The 18,326-nt window shown below is 44.3% G+C and overlaps 1 protein-coding gene across 1 annotated transcript in view; it reads right to left on the reverse strand.

Moving 5' to 3' along the window:
• The window catches only part of SARS2 (seryl-tRNA synthetase 2, mitochondrial), a 206,352-nt gene that overhangs the window by 124,994 nt on the left and 63,032 nt on the right, over positions 1-18,326 (reverse strand). The window contains exon 3 of the mRNA XM_069206905.1: positions 13,850-13,879. Within this exon, the coding sequence (XP_069063006.1) occupies positions 13,850-13,879 (30 nt within the window). The remainder of the gene's footprint in view (positions 1-13,849; positions 13,880-18,326) is intronic.

Below are 18,326 nucleotides of genomic sequence, written 5' to 3' on the forward strand. Positions count from 1 at the left end.
GGTGTGGTGGGAGACATCCAGTACTCTATTGTTTTGGAGAACAGCAGCAAGGTGGGTCAGTGATTCCATGGAGAGGTGGGGGATTTATCAGATTTGGTAACAAGGGCTTTTACTACAGTTAAGTTAGAGGTTTTGACGAAATGGCTGGCATACTATTCCATAGAGAGGCGGCAGTGGCACTAAGGTGGGGCTTTGAGCTAGGTTTTCACCTGTGTTATTAGGGCCCTAGCATTGAACATTTTGCAAAATAAATTGCTGTCAGCTAGGCAGCATTGGATGATGGTTAAAGTTAAGTTGGAAAAGGAGGTTTTAGAAAAAAAGGATGGCTAGTCCTTATAACTATTGACCTTTAACTGATCTTATGGTTTCTCTTTTGGGAGTAGTACCTAAGAAAGCAGCTGGTGAGTTTAGACTCTTTCATCAGCAGTCTTGGTCTGAAGCGCCTCTGTAAATGATTTCACAGCGAGAGAAAACTCTGCAGTACAGTTTGCCTCCATGCATGTAGCAATAGCTTTGATACAGCAGCTGGGGTTTGATGCTGAGTTAGCAAAGTGTGCATCCCTCTGACTCCTTGATTTTGAATTCACTTCCAGCAACAGTTTTACTCTGACAAAGTCCTTCCTATGAGGCTGTGCTGTGTCCTGGAAGTTGTTTGAGATGTTCAGCTCATTTTTGCTGTGGTGTTTTACCTTTCGTTCAGGACATAAGAGAGTCACACATTATTTAGATGTCTTCCTTTTTGTTGGTGGGGTGCATACACAGTATGGCAAATCAGCTTTACATGCTTTTCAGGAAATTTCAAATGAGTTAGGGGTGCCCTTAGTACCTGAGAAAACAAAAGGTCCCAGGATGCAACTAGTGTTCTTAGGCATTTAGTTAGACACTGTCACGATGGAAGCGAGACTACCATCATCTGATAGAGACTTCTAGTTTCAGATTCCTTACTGAAGAATTTTCCCCAGGCGCCAGACTGGATACAGAGATTTGTCTTCGAGCAGTACCCTGTGGCATCGGTTGACTCTGCGTCAGTCGTTGGCGTCGTGGTCACCGTGATGACGTTGCAGCCATCTACAGACACCACCCTGGGGCGCAGACGTCAGTTTTTTTTTTCTGCTCCAGCCTACTCACAGTTCAGGAGAGCTACCATTGGTAATTTTTTAACTAACTTGGACCATTGTGTTGATATTTTTGACTTTCTTGGTGCGTCGAAGATGTCACGGAAGACTGGGTTTAAACCATGTGACTTCTGTCACCAAATGAAGTCAGTGATGGCTCCGCACCTCATGTGCTTATGGTGCCTGCACCTGGACCATGACCTGAAGTTGTGCTCTGAGTGCTGGGCCATGAACCTGAAGGCTTTGATGAAGCAGTCCCTGAGGCTCATGGAGGGCTGGCGATCGACTCCACATCACTCCCAGTCTCGTTTGAGAGGAAGGTCACAAGACCGCTCATGGAGTCACCACCAGTCTTCGTCGTCTGACTCTAAATCCTCGGGACACTCGAGCCACAAGACAAAGAACTTGAAGGAGGACAAATGTTCTGCGACTTTGCCCCGTCGCTCGGCCGATGTGGCGTGGGAAGAGCGTTGACGCACTGTGCCTCCCCAAGTTTCCAGGAACCAGAGCCACCCATGCCAAGCTGAGAGAGTTTTATGAGGCCATGCACCTCATCTTTGGGCAGACAGACACCACTGCAGCACCTTTGGGCCCTGTGGAGTTGGAAGGGGGTCCCTCTGGTTCCATGCCGGTGGATTCAGCCCTGGCCACTGAGGGCCACTCTGGATCTATTATCGAATCCATGCCGATGCCGGTCGTGCCAACGTGACCTTCCCCGGCGCCTGCAAAGACATCAACGCTCCTGACGTCAGTTGGGCCCAAATCGACATCGACCCAGTCCTTATCCCCAACGACTTGGAACGGCATCGCTCAACGCCAGATCCGTCTTTGATGGGGTCTACTCACCCCAAGTTGGATCCTGACCCTTTTTACTATGGGTACGGGGAAGGTTTGGAGGGGTCACTTGGACCCTCTCAAATACTAGCTAGAGAATCCTGTACTGGACTGGGCACAGAAATTGGCCGAGGCTAGGGGTCTGGATACTTCTGCAGATGCTGGCATGCTTTGTCTCCCTACTGTGGTTACGGAGGAGCGAGTGTCATATTCCATGGTGGTCAGCAGGGCGGCTGAGGTCCTCGGCCTCGAGCTTCCTTCTGTCGTTGTCAGGACTAACCTCCTGACCAAGGTGTTCCAGCCTGGGGCTTCCACCTCAGAACCCCTCTTACCTTTCAATGAAGCCCTCACGGATGTCCTACTGGGTACCTGGTCCAGACCCAGTACAGGGGCTACTGTGAATAAGACAATCACCCACCATCATCGGCCTGCGCTGAACGACCTTACATTCTCTTTTCCAACACCCTACACCTGAGAGTCTTGTTATCCGGGTTTCTTCCTCATCTGGTGCATTCCCATCCCCCCCTCCAGATCGGGGATCAAAAAGACTGGATCAACTTGGGAAGAAGATGCTTTCTTCCTCCATTCTGGCATTGTGGTCTATGAACACTGCATGCCTCTTGGGCCGCTACATCCATTCCTTATGAGATGCGGTTGCACAGGTGCTGCCACAGGTCCTGGAGGAGGCCCAAGCCGCTGCTGATGGGAGGGATGCAACCAAGTTCATGATACATTGTGGGCTGGACACAGGCGACTCACTAGGCAGAGCAGTTGTGTTGACGGTGGCCTTACAGTACCACGCCTGGTTGATACCGTCTGGCTTTTTGGGGGATGTCCAACAGTCTCTCATGGACATGCCCTTCGATGGCGCCCATCTGTTTGGAGACAAAGCGGAGTCAGTGGTCAAGTGTGTTTTAAGAAGTTCCGGGCTACAGCTCGGTCCCTTCCACTTTTCGCCCCTTTCGTGCTCACTAAAGGAACTCTCTACCGCGTCCTTTCCCTGCCAGCCACAGGATTCCACGGGCTTGTGGGGCAGGGAGTCAGAGGTCTGCCCAGTCCAACCCGCCCCCGCTGCAACATCCTCCTAGTCATTTGCAACATCCCAGACCAGTTGGAGGCATGATCAGCCATCACCTGCCCCACTGGGAATCCATCACGAAGGACAGGTGGGTTTTGCAAATAGTCCCAAGGGGCTACTCCCTCCCCTTTGTGACTATACCTCCGCCCATACCACCATCTAACGACCACTTTCCAGAGGATCATTTGGCACTTCTCCTCAAGGAAGTTGCAGCTCTCTTGGCCACGGGAGCCACACAGAGGTTCCCTGCACCAGAAGTAGGTTTTTATTCCCACTACTTTCTGGTGCCCAAGAAGGACAAGGGCCTTCACCCTATCCAAGACCTCTGAGCCCTCAGTCTCCTCCTCAGGAAGGAGAAGTTCAAAATGCACACCCTGGCTCAGCTCCTGTCTGCCTTGGACCCTGGGGACTGGATGGTAGCACTGGACTTGCAAGATGCCTACTTCTATATACCTGTCCTGCCTGCCCACAGACGCTACTTGCGATTTATGGTAGGTCACGAGTCCTTTCAATTCACTGTGTTCCCTTTCGACCTTACTAGTGCCCCTCGGGTGATCACAAAACTGATGGCGGTGGTTGCATCGCATCTGCGCAGGTTAGGGATCTCAGTCTACGGCAAACCTTCTATATTCGTTGGGGCTCACTATAAACATGCCAAAGTCACACCTGATTCCCTCTCAGATGCTCCCCTTTATCGGACCTGTTGTGGACACAATGCCGTTTTGGGCTTATCTTCCTGAAAAGCAAGTCCAGGATATACAGGCTATGATACCGAAGGCTCAGCCTCTATCCTGGATTTTGGTGAGAATGACTCTGAGGCTGCTGGGCCTCATGGACTCCTGCATCCTGCTAGTGACACATGCCAGATGGGATTGTGGGCTCTGCAATGGGACCTGAAGTTCCAGTGGGCAGAGCATCAGGGGGACCTCTCTGACATGGTCCAGATCACGGATGGAACTATGGAAGATCTGCAGTGGTGGCTTTTGAATCAGGATTGGGTCAATGGCAGATCCCACTCCCTTCCCCAACCAGATCTCACAGTAGTGACAGATTCGTCACTCCTGGGATGGGGCGGCCACATGGGAGAGGCGGAGATCAGAGATCTCTGGTTTCCTGCAAAGTCCAGACTCCTCACCAATCTCTCGGAGCACCGGGAGATCAGGCTTGCATTGAAAACATTTCTTCCTTCTCTCAAGGGGAAAGTGGTGCAGGTGTTCACGGACAACACCACTGCCATGTGGTACTGCAACAAGCAGGGCGGAGTGGGGTTGTGGACCATTTGTCAAGAGGCTCTGCACCTCAGGACATGGCTGGAACACCAGGGCAGAACCCTGGTGGTTCAACATCTGGCAGGATCTCTGAACGCCAGGGCAGATGAACTCAGACATTGATGCATAGTCAATCACGAATGGCATCGCCATCCGGAGGTGGCCAGAGCCTTGGTTAGATCTGTTTCCCTCCGCAGAGAATGCATAATGTCAGCTGTTTTGCGTGTTGGAGTTTTCAAGGCGGCACTCGCTCTGCAACGCTTTTCATCACAAGTGGAATTCAGGCCTTCTTTACACCTTCCTGCCAATACCACTTCTGCCCGGAGTCCTGAAGAAGACGGAGAACAACTGGGCTCAAGTAAGCCTTGTGGCTCTGGACTGAGCACAGAGAGTATGGTATCCTGAGCTCTCGAGCATGGCCACTTATCCTTCGATCAGACTGCCCCTTTAGGGGGGTCTTCCGTCACAGCAACAGGGGACAGTTCTCCATCTGAACCTGACAAGTCTCCACCTTCATGGGTGGAGATTGAGCGGCGGCAATTGACAGCTTTTGACCTTCCGCTCGAAGTCTGTAATGTTATCTTGGCAGCCAGGTGTCCCACCACCAAAACAGTCTACGCCTTTCGTTGGCACAAATTTGCGACACGGTGTACCAACAAGTCTGTTGATCCCCTTTCTGCACCTCTGTCTGAGGCTCTACTGTTCTTTCTCTCTCTTGCCCAGCAGGGCTCTGCTTTGGGCACCCTGAAAGGCTGCCTTTCCCAGATTGCCAGATCAACCTTCCTTAAGGCTCCCATAGCTGGGAGGTTCCTTAAGAGACTCACCCATTTGTTCCCACCTACCCCATTCATAATGCCCCAGTGGGATTTGAACCTGGTCCTCACCTACCTTATGTGTGCCCCTTTTGAGCCACTCCATAATTGTCCTAAAAACTGCTTTCCTGATTGCCATCACCTCTGTTCGTAGAGTGAGTGAGATTCAAGCTTTTTCTTTGAAGCCACCATTTTTATCTGTCCATCCTGACTAAGTGGTGCTTTGTACCAGAGCCACCTTCCTTCCTAAGGTTGTTACATATTTTCATGTAGCCAATCTATCACTTTGCCTACTTTTTACACCCCCCCCCCCCACATCCCTCTCATGAAGAGGAGAGACTCCACCGTCTAGATTCAAAAAGAGTGTTGGCGTTATACCTCAATCATACCAAAGATTTCCAGGTGGACGATCAACTCTCTGTAGGATATGTGGGTGCAAAGAAAGGGCGGGCAGTGCAGAAGCGGACCATCTCATGATGGGTGTTGCTCTGCATCAAAATGTGCTATGCCTTGGCAAAGCAGCAACCCCTTGAGGACTTGCGTGCTCACTCCACCAGCGCAACACTCCACCAGCGCAACTGCTGCCACCACAGCGTTAGCAAGCGGAGTTCCTGGACATCTACCAGGCAGCAACCTGAGCATCCCTGCACATGTTCACAATACCTTACTGTCTGGACTGTCAGGACCACAGAGACGTCTACTTTGGCCGTTTGGTCCTGCAGGACTTTCTAGTATGATCTTGGTTCACAGACCACAGCCAAGGATGGTATTGCTTGGGTATCTATTCTAAGGCAAGGAATCTGCAACTAGAAGTCTCTATCAGATGAACAAGTTACTTACCTTCGGTAACAATTTATCTGGTAGAGATATATTCTAGTTGCAGATTCCTTACCGACCCACCCATCCTCCCAGCACTGCCAACTGATTTCTAGGGACAGAGATTCCCTTTTCAGGGCCCTAGTTCTGGAGCACATTCTCAGTGTTCTTCATGGCTCAGCGCTACTGGCGTGGAAAGTCGTGAAAAAACTGACATCAGGGTGCTGGGGTGGTGCCTATATATGACAACAATGTCATCACGGCAACCACGACACCGACAGACGTGGAGTCGACCGACATCACCTGACGGTGCACAAAGGTACTGCTCGAAGAAAAATCTCCAGATCCAGTCTGACGCCTGGGGGAAATTCTAAGGTAAAGAATCTGCAACTAGAATGTCTACCAGATAAATTGTTACCGAAGGTAAGTAGCTTGTTCATCGAAAGTACAGGAATTGGTCATTTTGTTGCAATTTAAGCAGCTGCAACAGTTGTTAGGTCATCTTAATCTTGCATGCCATGCTGTCAGAGCAGGAAGAGCCTTTTGTCGTGGACTAGGTTTTGCGATGGCAGATGCAGTCCATACTCATCACGGGGTGAGAATTTTGGCGACCTTAAAGCTGATTTGGAAGTTTGGTTGGTTTCTCTCCAAGGTTTCTTTGGGGTTTTGATGTAGTCCCATGCTGAGGACTTTGAGTGACAGGTTCAGATTTACTCGGGCGCTGCAGGATCAGAAGGCTTTGGAGTATTCTGGGATGGTAGGTGGTGTGCTGAACAATGGCGAAAGCAATGGAAGCAGGAGGGTAGGAGTATTGCCTTCTTTTAGTTTTTTTTCCGTTATTGATGACTTTGGAGGTTTGGGGTGGGCAGTTAGAAAACAAAACTGTGCTTTTCCATGTTGACAACAGGACGGTGGTTGACCTAGTCAATAGTCAGATTTAAAGACAAAAGGCTGCTTAAACTATTGCAGCGTTTCTTGTTAGGGTGCCTAAAGCACAACATTGTCTTTCGAGCTAAGCATATGCCAGATCAGGATGATAACATTGAGGATGCTTTATCTTGTTTGCAGGGGCAGGGATTCCAGGTTTTAGGAACCTGGAGTGGATTTACGGAAGACAATGGTACCACAGAAGGTTTGGGACCTAGCACAATGAGGATCTCATGCAGAAGAGCTTGAGTTGAGTTTTTGGGATGAGGAGCTTGTTTTAGGCAGCATGACGCTGACGTACAAAAGATGCGGTGCAAGTATGTAGTGAAGTTCATCATGACAAACAAAGACAACAGAGTCCCTGCCACTATAATTGCTGGGAAGCTAGTGGGAATCAGTTTTTATGGGAAAATATTCTAGGGGTATGAACCGTCTGCAGGTGAGTTGGGTAAAAGGATTTTGGCAGGATGGGTACGGGAATTCCAGAGGCTGTCTTTCGTGAGAGAACCTATAACTATGAGTAAGTTAATCAATTTAGTTCAGCGTTTGCAACAAAATTGTTAATCCATGTCTGAGAGTAAGTGGTTTCAACTTTGCATGATTTGGTTGTTTTTTAGGGGTTTTAGGATATCAGAGCTTTTAGGAGTGGGGAAGAAAGGTGGACTGGCAGTGGAACATGTGAAATTGTCAGGTAAGTTTCTCCGGATTTTCCTAGCCCATTCAAAAACGGATCAAACAGGTAAAGGTATCATAAATTTTTTCCACAGGATCGGAGGTCTCGCATGCCCCATCGGGGCGTGGCATCAATTCTGCCAACTGGGCGGTGTTCAGGAGATTTTTGTTTTTAGACAGGAAGATGGAGCTCGATTGACAGCAAGTCAAGTTTTGGCAGTTGTGAGAAAAGTGTTACTAAGTATGGGGGAAGTGTCAGGCATTTTGGGACATATTTCTTTTGCATCAGCTCAACTTCTGAGGCTTCGAAACTGGGGTTTTCTATACGTGAAGTCAGAATGTTAAGGTAAACTGTTGTTTGCGCTACATTAAACGTTTGTCTGGGTTATAAACCGTGAGGGCTAATATTTCTATCTCATCCTAGGTTGTGAGGTGGGACCAGCTTTGGCGGCCTTCTCAACATGGATCGTGGGGCACTCCTTCGTGAAGTGGGTGGCAAAGCATGCTGAGAAAAGACCATGGGGAAAAATTGGGTGTTCTGCATTAAGGATGTACATTTGGAATAAAGTGAGGAAAGTTACTACCTTGTTTATCCAATCTGACTATTAACAGGGCTTGTCCAGATGTTTTAATTGTGCATCTTGGGGAAAATGACTTAGTTATGGAGTCTATTCTGGGGTTGCCTAAAGCTACGAGAGGGGATCTGGATATAGTAAGTAGATCATGGTCTGGGACTCATCTAATTTGGACAGCATTTGTTCAACTACAGGTATGCATTGTACCTTTAAATACACTGCAATGGAAAAAGCATGGAGAAAGGTTAATAGGGACATGCAAAGGTTTTGCAAAGCTAAAGGGACAGGATGGTTAGAGAATTGGAATATTAATAAAGAGGATTTTGAGTTTTTCAGGCAAGATGGTGTCCATTTATCCTCTGTAGGCAATGAATCATATCTCCTAGAGATTAAAGATACTTTCTGGCTAGCCTGTTGTACAGAAGAGGCTGGTATTAATGGCTGTTTCCCAACAGCTTCACACTAGGTAAGACTCTGTCTTTTGCACCATTTGACTACTGGTGATGTTTTGCCGGTAAGCTTGAATGGTTGTTTGGCGATAGCAACACCATGGATTAGGGCATTAACTCTATTTTAGACAGGATTGTTCGGCAACAGTCTGCTATCTGATTACTTTTCTGCAGCACTGTTAATCTTCACGAAGGGGCTCCAAGGGAGGGTTGGGGCAAGAAAAACACCTGTACAGGGTTTTTTCTTGGAGGTAGAATGGGAAACTCAAGACAGGATGGAAGGGTTGGGCGCCCGGCAGGGTAGGCAAGGGTGAGGGGATGCAGGGGACAGATGGTTGACGTGGAGTTCTGGAGGTCAGAGTAGGGAGGAAGGTGATTAGGAGGAATGAGTGACTCCGGGGTACTGTTTTGTTGGGGGGGGGGGGGAAGCTTAAGGGTGGGGGATGTTAGGAATTCTGTTGTATTAGCGAGGCCGGGATTGTTCAATGATGTCTGTAAATTTAAAATAAGTCTGCATACCTGTCCTCATAAAGCAGCCTTTTACTCTCAAGATTGCCTGGTCACCCGGTGTCAAGATCTTCATGTGGTCCCCTCACTCTCTACATGCAAAGTTTTGTACAACCCACTTAGATCCCACTCTTAGCTCTAACTCTTGTCCCCCGTTCTTCCTACTTTCTGGTCACTTACTGTTGAGGCGGCGCCAGTCACTGGTTGAAGTGTAAGGCAGGGGTGGCGGGTCCAAATCGAGTAGGTTTGGTTGTGGAATGGTGGAGCTTGCAGGAAGGGGGAGCAGAGGTGAGGAGATGTGGGATCATTAATTGTTGGCAGTGGGTGAGCCAACAAATTAACAGGGAGTGTTGTGCCAGAGCCGAGCCAAGAATGGACTCTTGCTCTATGGCTTGGCTCTTGCTCTAAGAGCCTTTGCACGAGCCAAGCCTTTAAAATATCTGGACATAAACTGGGCAACAAATACCATGTTCGGATATGCTAACCTGTCTTCAAAATTCATAAATCAGAATTTCTTAAAAACGTTGAAGCGTTTCACCTTATTATATCAGAATATATATCTATATTGAGGACTTACTAAATGAGAGTTTGTAAACATGGACTGAAAAACACTGCTGCCATCTCCCAAGTGACAATGCCATTTGTGAACTAGCAGACAAGTCAGCCGTCATATTTACCGTATATTTGGGCTCAGATTCCTCTTATACACAGGACCACTCGAATGATGCAAATTTGCAGCCACAGCGTTTTCTGTCTATTTATGAATTTGCAGCATTTGCCACATAACCCATCATCTGTTGCATAATGTGAAGATTTTAACAAAAAAGTATTTTTTTGCCTAAATGGATCAAAAGTTACAAAAAACATAGAAACAACTGTTTCCGCACAGTGTAAGGCCATTCGCAAAGATTGACAGGTCACCTTTCTGTTGCTTATTGGTGTATGTGTTAAGCTTGTACTAATGAGATTAAATATTTGCCCAATGTTAACATGTGTAAAAAATATATGTAAAAAATGAAGTAATACCATCACAAAATGTGTTGCATTACGTCACATAATTTGCCTTTTCTTGCCACATAATTTGGTCCTCTCCTGCCGCACAATTTCAGTGGCCCTGATTATAGATGGAGTAATAATATGGGCTATCAAATCAAACACGAGAGGTTTTTGTACAGTGCACATCCTGAACTCACCTGTTTGAAAGTGCTCTGATTTGTGATTATCAATAAAAACGAGGCTTGTTAAATAAACTGTATGCCTATGATCACACAATTTTAGTCAAGCAAGGAAGCCAGGATTGGTCAAGACTTTCCATTTCCCTCATTGTGCAATTCAACTACTAAACGGGGATCTTTTTCTGACACTAAAGTTATTGATTGGTGCTAGGATGAGATGGAAATAACAAACATTTGCAATGCAATGGGTCTTGCGTTTGCTCGAGTTAGGGCTATTAGCACTGTAAATTCCTAACTGGACTTTTCTTGCCATATAAATTGAAAATGAAAAGTAAAACAGTTGACAGAAGCAAGTCTTTTCAAAGCGCCACAGCCCCCATGAGGTGAGCGCAAGAGCTATTGCTTCCCTTTGTGAATGTCTGGAAAGGATCACGGCTGGGATGAAAGGCAAACCTGAGCCGGAGGAGGGACAGTCACGCGCTGTAACAGGAGGAAGCGTGACGTAGTGTGATGGCCAACAAAAATGTTCACTTAGTGAAATTGCCTGGGAGGGAACTCAGCAGAGTAAAGAGGGACATTTCACAAAGTGTACCAATAAAAATAAAGCATTTAAGACTAGCACAACAAAGAATGAATAGAAAGAGTGAGCGTGGTTAAAAGCCCACAGAGAGCTCACAACAGGCCAGAGCGCTTGAGCGCTCAACCCTAAAAAGTGCTTTATTTAAAAGCAATCAATGACATGGTGGTCTGCTGACACCGGCAGGCCACTATCCCTGTGATATTTTGCAATTCCCAATGGGTTGAAAAGTGAATCCTACCTCATGAATAATAATGAGGTAGGTCTATTTTCGACCCACTGGGAATTGCAAAATGTGTCAAAGACACATTAATACATGGGTGTTTGTGATTACCAAATAGGGAATCAGAAAATTTGCTATTGGTAATCACAAAGCTAAACCTACATACATCAGGCCACTTAATGCTGGGTGTCAAGCTTGCGCTATTCACATGCTCTCACTGTGCAGTGATGTGTCACAGTACGGTTTATGGTGTAGCAGACTTGACACCTGACTACCTTTGCATGTTTTTATGTATTGATTTCTACTTGAAGTGGTGTTTGGTTGCTCCTTGCTTGTGTCATAAACCAGTTGAACCACCCCAAGTGGAGTCTCTGTCAGGAAATCTCCGATATGTACAAGTCTCTTGTGCAAGAACAAGACATACCTGCATACCACAGATAAATGTTTCATTTATTTATTGGTACGACCGTAACATTCACTTTCACTAATCTGCACAGCCTACATCATATGTTGAATATAAAAGAATGTAATTATATGGCTTTTTACCACTTTGACGAAATTCACAATATCCATTGTTGTCACCAGCACTTTTGTCTCCGACAACCCTTTAATTTGATAGTGATATTTGGGAACATTTAGGTATGTTTGTCAGACTGAGCTATCCTCCGACTTCACTTCGATTCATGGAGATGGAGAAGGCATGCCCTGTTTGAATGATCAGATCCATGCCATATTATCTGCGGGCAGCACCATGCATGATAATGCCAATAAAGCTGCATGTCTGCTAAAAGGGTGCAGCCACGACCCTTGTGTTACATAATACGGGGAGTGAGTGGACAGAACAGGTATTACCGAGGAGAACTGGAAATTCTGCTTGTTTCTGGAAGGGACCAGCGCCACACTTGTACTTAAGCCAGCCATACACAGGGAGGGCAGGGGGATGTAGTGTAATAGCCCCGACTTCCTTTATTCTGAGTGTCTCCACCAGGAAGATAGATAAGCTGGCAAAAACCTGTCTTTGTAATGACTATTTCAGGTTAAATATTTGAAGACCTGTTCAAACCTTGCCCCATTTCTCTGAACAGACTTTTGCGTTGCTAGCCAGTGTTTACTTCTATTTAGCTAAAACCTTTTTAATTTTATTAATAAACAAAATCACAGTAACAAATTATATACAGCAACATTTTCAAGTTGTACAGAAATAATAGGAATGATAAGAGAAACAAGAAAAAGACAAGGAGAAAAAAGGCAAAAAGGAAACAAGCATTTTTGTCTCGCATTTCAACAAAGCTCTAATGAGGTTAGAAGAGCAGCCTGAGAAGATTTATGGCCCTCAATAAAGATAAGCAATGTCCTGTGTGTGATCTCATGAGTGCTGGCAGGGTGGGGCCCTGGAGATAGAGAGACTCTCTGCGATGCAAAGGCCTATGTAAAATAAGCTTATTTTAGGAGCCGGGAATGAGGACAGCACTGGAATAAAGCCAAAACAAATGTCAGCGATGTAGGAGGAAGTGGGAGGAACGGAATGCTGCAATAAAACGCAGGCAGCTACCAGCCTAAACACACACAGGGAAAGAGGAGCACAGAGGAAATGACAAAAATAGTCCATCATGCAACAGATAAAGAAACTAAAGTGGAACAATACAGTAGTAGGTCACTGCTCTGAAACAGAAAAAGGAGGGAGAAAAAGGCAGAACTGACCACTAGTGAGCAAGCATTTTTAAAGGGCACTGCAACCAACAAATGAAATCGCTTCCTTCCACAATATGTATACTTAATTATACACCAGGTCGAACGCCTACGCTTAACCTAAATCCATGCTCTGGGGAAAGGAAAAACACACTAACAGAAAGTAAAGAGAGCATGTGCTGACTAACACGAGCCAGCAAATAAGAGAAACAATGAAGCCTATAAATAGCAAGCAATGGGTGGGCTTCGAGCCCCATTTAGGCTAACAAAAGGTCTGAATAGCAACAACTCAGTTGAGACCTACAAAAGCAACAACTACACTTCCCATGATCAGTGCACATCACTGAACAGCATTAATTGGGCTTTCTTTATGTCACTTGCAATGAATCCTCAGGTGACTGTAGGCATATCTGTAATTCTTGCACCAGAAGTATCGCACAGAGGGTGCCTTTCCTATTCATCCAACTTCGGAATGCTCAGAAGGTACTATGGAATCTCACCCGCCCTGTGATCCTTAGACTGGCTTGCATTATGGTACTCTGAAAGTGTAAAGGTGTCACGTCTGCCATCTGATCCTTAACACTCACCCTCATTTCTTGAAGCTTAGTACAGAGCCATGCTTATGGTAAGGCAGAGACAGCGGGCTGGGGTCTGAAAATCTGTATGACAAAGGCTGCAGTCCTACGCTTTGTCCAAGTCTACAGGTAAAGCACTCAACTTATGTCATGCAAGATGAACAGGAGTTGCTGCACTGCAACATCAAGTGATCTGAATACCCCAACAAACACAATGTGGCGCGAATTTCATGAAAAGGCTTAAAAAAAACATTTTCAGAACTCTGACTTCATTTGCTAAGCAGAGTTACTACCAGTTACTTGCCTACTGTTTAAACCACACATGCACAGAAGGTAGGCTCGAGGTAAGGCATTCCAAATATAAAAGTAAAGGAAAAGTAAAATCAAAATAGCAGTCTGCAAAGCTAAAAATAGTAGAAGATGGAAACACTGAATGACTGAAACCTAAGAGCAGAATACTGAACTGTCCAACTAAGTAAATTTCTCTTTCATTCTTTCCAAATAATTTCACAAAATTTTTTTTATTATTCAGGAGGAGAATCAAGATTTATCCTTACCGCCTGCACATTTTCTTTCCCGTGCTCCAACTGTGGGGTAGAGAAATTAAGAATCAGTCTCTTGGGAGAAAGGTAAGAGATAGTTTGAGCTGAGTTTGCAAAAAAACTGCTGAGTTTCAATGCCTTTTATCTCATGCCTGAAGGCATATTCTGGAGGGGCTAGATGACATGGACGTGTGTGTGGATATCTGTTGGTTTTATTTCATGCCTGAATGCGTGTTCTGGAGGGGACCTGATGATGTGAACATGTGAAGATATCTGTGCATTTCATCCCATGCCTCAATCCGTGTTCTGGAGGCTGCCTTATGATGTGGAGGTATGTGTATGTCAATTTCTGTGGGCTTCATCTGTTGCCTGAATGTGCGTTCTGGAGTGGGACTGATAACGTGGCTGTGTGTTTGGATATCTACAGGTTTCTTGAGGGGGCCTGATGATGTGAACATGTGCAAGAACATCTGTGGGTTTCATCTCATTCATGAATGCATTATCTGAAGGGGATTTGATGATGCGGAGGTGTGTGTGGATATGTGTAGGTTATATCCCATGCCATAATGCACATTCTGGTGGAGGCTTGATGATTTTGGACGTGTATGGATAAGTGTGTCCCATCCCATGTGTGAATGCACGTTCTAGAGGGGGCCTGATGATGTGGAGGTTGTGTGGATAACAGTGGGTTTCATAGCATACAGGTGTGTGAACAGATCTAGAAACTTTTGGAGTTGTGCAGGTGTATGTGTACAATGATGGATTTGAAGATAAGAAGGAATAAGTGTAAAGATTAGTAAGAACTGGAAATAGCACAGGAAAAGGTGTATAGTTTTAAGAATTTGAAAATGAGTGGAGGATATATCTATATGTTTAAAGTTGTGCAGTCAGGTATCAGTGAAGGTGTGAATGAGTGTCTGTACATCTTTAAAGCTTTAAAGATGTGCAACACAGCGTTTACATCATTAAGATTTGTTGGTGTGTGGGGTCCGGTCTTTATCTGAACATCATGCCTCTGTGGGATAAATGTTGCACAAGAGTGTGAATGTGAAAAGATGGCGGAACCAGTGTACATCTGTGTGTTGGATTGTATGGTTGGGAATGTGTACAGGGAAACATTCAAGAAAAGTTTACAACAATATCGGTTACAGTGCTATAGTGTTCCATAAATTTACAAATGTAAACAAACCATAAACCAGAATCAGACATGGCTCAAGAATGTTACTTACCAATGAAAACCCAAACAACACTCCTGTGTCCCTGTTTTTCCACTCATTTATAAACCTAGTATGGGAGTTGGAAAGCTGTGCAATTCATTCAGAAAATCCATGTTAGGGCTTGGAATATATAGAGGGTGGAGGACGTCAAAACCTCTGTACGGGAGGACAAAAGATCAGGTAGATTCTTAAGTGGTCAACAGGGGTAGGTGTTGGTGAGAGTGCAGGTGTGGTAATCCGCTGCACACAAGCAGCGGGTGGTTCAAATATATTTTACGCCATACATAGTAAAATTGATATTGTTATGCTGTGTTCAGTCGGTTAGGTTGTATTCTACCATGTAAGATCTGATGAATGCTTTTTAACCACCCAGGTGCACAACTGCCTTAACTAGTCCTCAATTTCTCTCTGCTTCTCATCGACTATGAACTTCTAGTTTTTGGTGCCTTACCTTTAATCAAAGGGCACATGTCTGCCTATAAGTGCCTGCTGGATTTTAGTTTTTACTTCCTTTTATTGCAATATGCTGTCTTAGATTCACTACATGCTAGAAGCATCATATCAAAAATTGTAAATAAATATAGAGGTAGCGCTTTCAACTCACTGTATTAAACACTTTCTTCTGAAGTCCAACTATGAGTCAAAGTACTTTAAAAAGGCAAACATGATAACAAAAAGTCTAGCACAGTCTGTATAACTAGATGATATTATAAGCATTAGCAAAATGTGATAATATTCGAATGATAAAAATCAAGTCTGTGCAACTTTTGCTGGAATGGGATATTTGCAACTGTTTCTTCTAGGGTTAACAGGTTAAATAATATGCTCATCCATACCGTGGGAATGTCTTTGGCTGCATAATCATAGTCCTTCGATAGTTGTATAACAAGAGGCCAAATCAAAATGTCTCAGGGACTGGTAGTCCAAATGTTCCTTGTGTGCCTTGTGCAGTGCTGCACGCATTCATGGCAAACATATTGTATTCTGTACTTAATTATTTATTTATTTATTTATTTAAAGGGCTTTGTGTCAGCCTCCATCAGCCATCGGTTTTGCTCCAAAGCTTTAACCCATTGGCTTCAGGCACTGTCAATCACATCACAGCTCTACCCAAGTGACCATTTTAGTTTTACAGCTTTTCTACTGGCCCTTTAGGTGTGTTCCTTCACCTTTACTGGAATGCATAAGGGACTATTTCACATCTTAAATTCACTGGTGAATGGTCCAGTAGCACAAAGGGAAGCTAGTGCTGATAAGAGGTGATAGAAATGCAGCAGGTGAAAACTGGATTCCACACAAAAGAAAGTACACATTTTATTACCAAGTGCTTATTTTGAAATGCTTTTGTATACACAGTTTTCCGCAGTGCTGCCTAGCAAACATATGCAAAGACAACAGGTTTGACATGTGTATGATGTGCAAACACCTGATCCTCGTGCCATACAAAAGTCAAACATATTGACTTTAGTAGTGCTTGATAAGAAAGGTGTTGATTTCCAAGTAAACAAGTATGGCACTCATTTAGCAGGTACGGAGGATGGGCTGGACTGCGTTCTCTAGTGAAGTTACGACTCTTACAATAGTGATTTACTATGATTCGATAGAGGGCGATCCCCAATCATTGAATAACTTATTGGTTTCTTTAATGTCAACGGAAGAGAAACTAACAATTTGAGGTGATTATAGTTGTATCCATTCCTTAATGGTAGAACCTTATTGGTAAGTGCAGTGCAGAATAAACTTAGTAGATGTAAGGCCATTCAGAATATGAAGTCATAGTATTTTTTTTAGATCCCAGTAGAGAATCTAACCTGACAACAAGGGATAATACGTTTTCTGCCAGTTTTAAAATTGCCTCCAGGGTAGATTTCATTTATTTCACACTCCAATAATGTTTCTGATCAAACAGCTATTCAGTTGGGTTATGAACTATCAGGCTCAAAATGGCAACAACCTAGATGGAGATTGAAAACGTTACTACTGCAAAATATAGTTTGGTTAGCAGAAACAATCTTATTTAACTCAAAGTTTTTGTAGTTAATTGTTATTTTTTCAATATCTGTATCGTATACTAAACGAGAAATAAACCTCACTCTGAAATCTAATGTTGCATGGAGGAGAAATCTTTGGTAAGCTTCCCTCAGAAGAGATTAAAAAAATGGAGGAAACAAAAATCAACTTCAGACATTTTTAATATAAATCAGACATAGTTAACACACCAACAGCAGACCAAAGTATAAATAGATCTGTATCACTGATTAGCTGCTGTCTTTGATGCGTCTTCCATCTGAACGTGCAAAATCAATAAATCTCTCATTTACAGAATACGAGAAAGACAAGGTGGGGGTCTAGCTTGTCAAAGAGTAAAGCCTTCAGAGAAGGCAGTGCACCATCAGAGTTCTAAGAAACATTTACTGATGTAATCAAAATCCTACTGTGCAATCTATTAAATGAGATTCTAGATGGTGGGTTAATTCCTACCTTTTTCATTGTGGGATAGCGGAGTATTTTGTTTTCAACAACACAAGCTGGCAGTAGGTAGAGAGTCTTACAGGACAACTATACTCCTTAATTTGGTATAAAACTTACTAACTATAAAAATCGCAGAGAGTATGTCCACCAAGGCTTGAACTCTGGGTCCATCAAAATCAAAATGGCTTGATCTCTGGGCACCAACTCACTGTCAATACACAATCGCTTCAAGAAATAACAGATTAATTTGCTACAAAGACGATTCCAGTTTTCATCCTTGTGAGCTGTGACTATTCACCATCATGGTGATATTGGCTTTCCCATCTAACTAACAAGGCTATAAGCTCACTGCAATCAAGTTTCTACAGCCATCATTGCAGTTAAGCCCAATAGCGCAAGGGGTGTAAGGTTACTAGGGCCACTAGAAGTGCCTCATGGCACCAGTCTGCTTTGCTCCCTTTATTGAGCCTTTGGGAGGGTCTAATCATTACTCAGTAACATTCAAATCTTCGGTGTCCACCTCATCTAAATTAAGACTATGTGCAGGTATATATAATTTTGCTTCTTAGAGTCAAAAGTAAGTTTAAATAATGAATACATTTATGAATAGTGGGAGATATAAAAATCAATTAATGTAAAAAACTAATTTACTGTTGTTCAAAAATCTCTTGGATGCTTTACGGGTTGCCCTGAAGAAAGGATATTTATGCACCACAAAATAATATTCATAAATATTAATCATGAAGATATACATGGTTTAAATTATACAACTCTAAAGAGGCCTTCCACTGACAAATTTTATT

Source organism: Pleurodeles waltl, chromosome 9 (assembly GCF_031143425.1).
Source record: "Pleurodeles waltl isolate 20211129_DDA chromosome 9, aPleWal1.hap1.20221129, whole genome shotgun sequence".
Classification (NCBI taxonomy): domain Eukaryota; kingdom Metazoa; phylum Chordata; class Amphibia; order Caudata; family Salamandridae; genus Pleurodeles; species Pleurodeles waltl.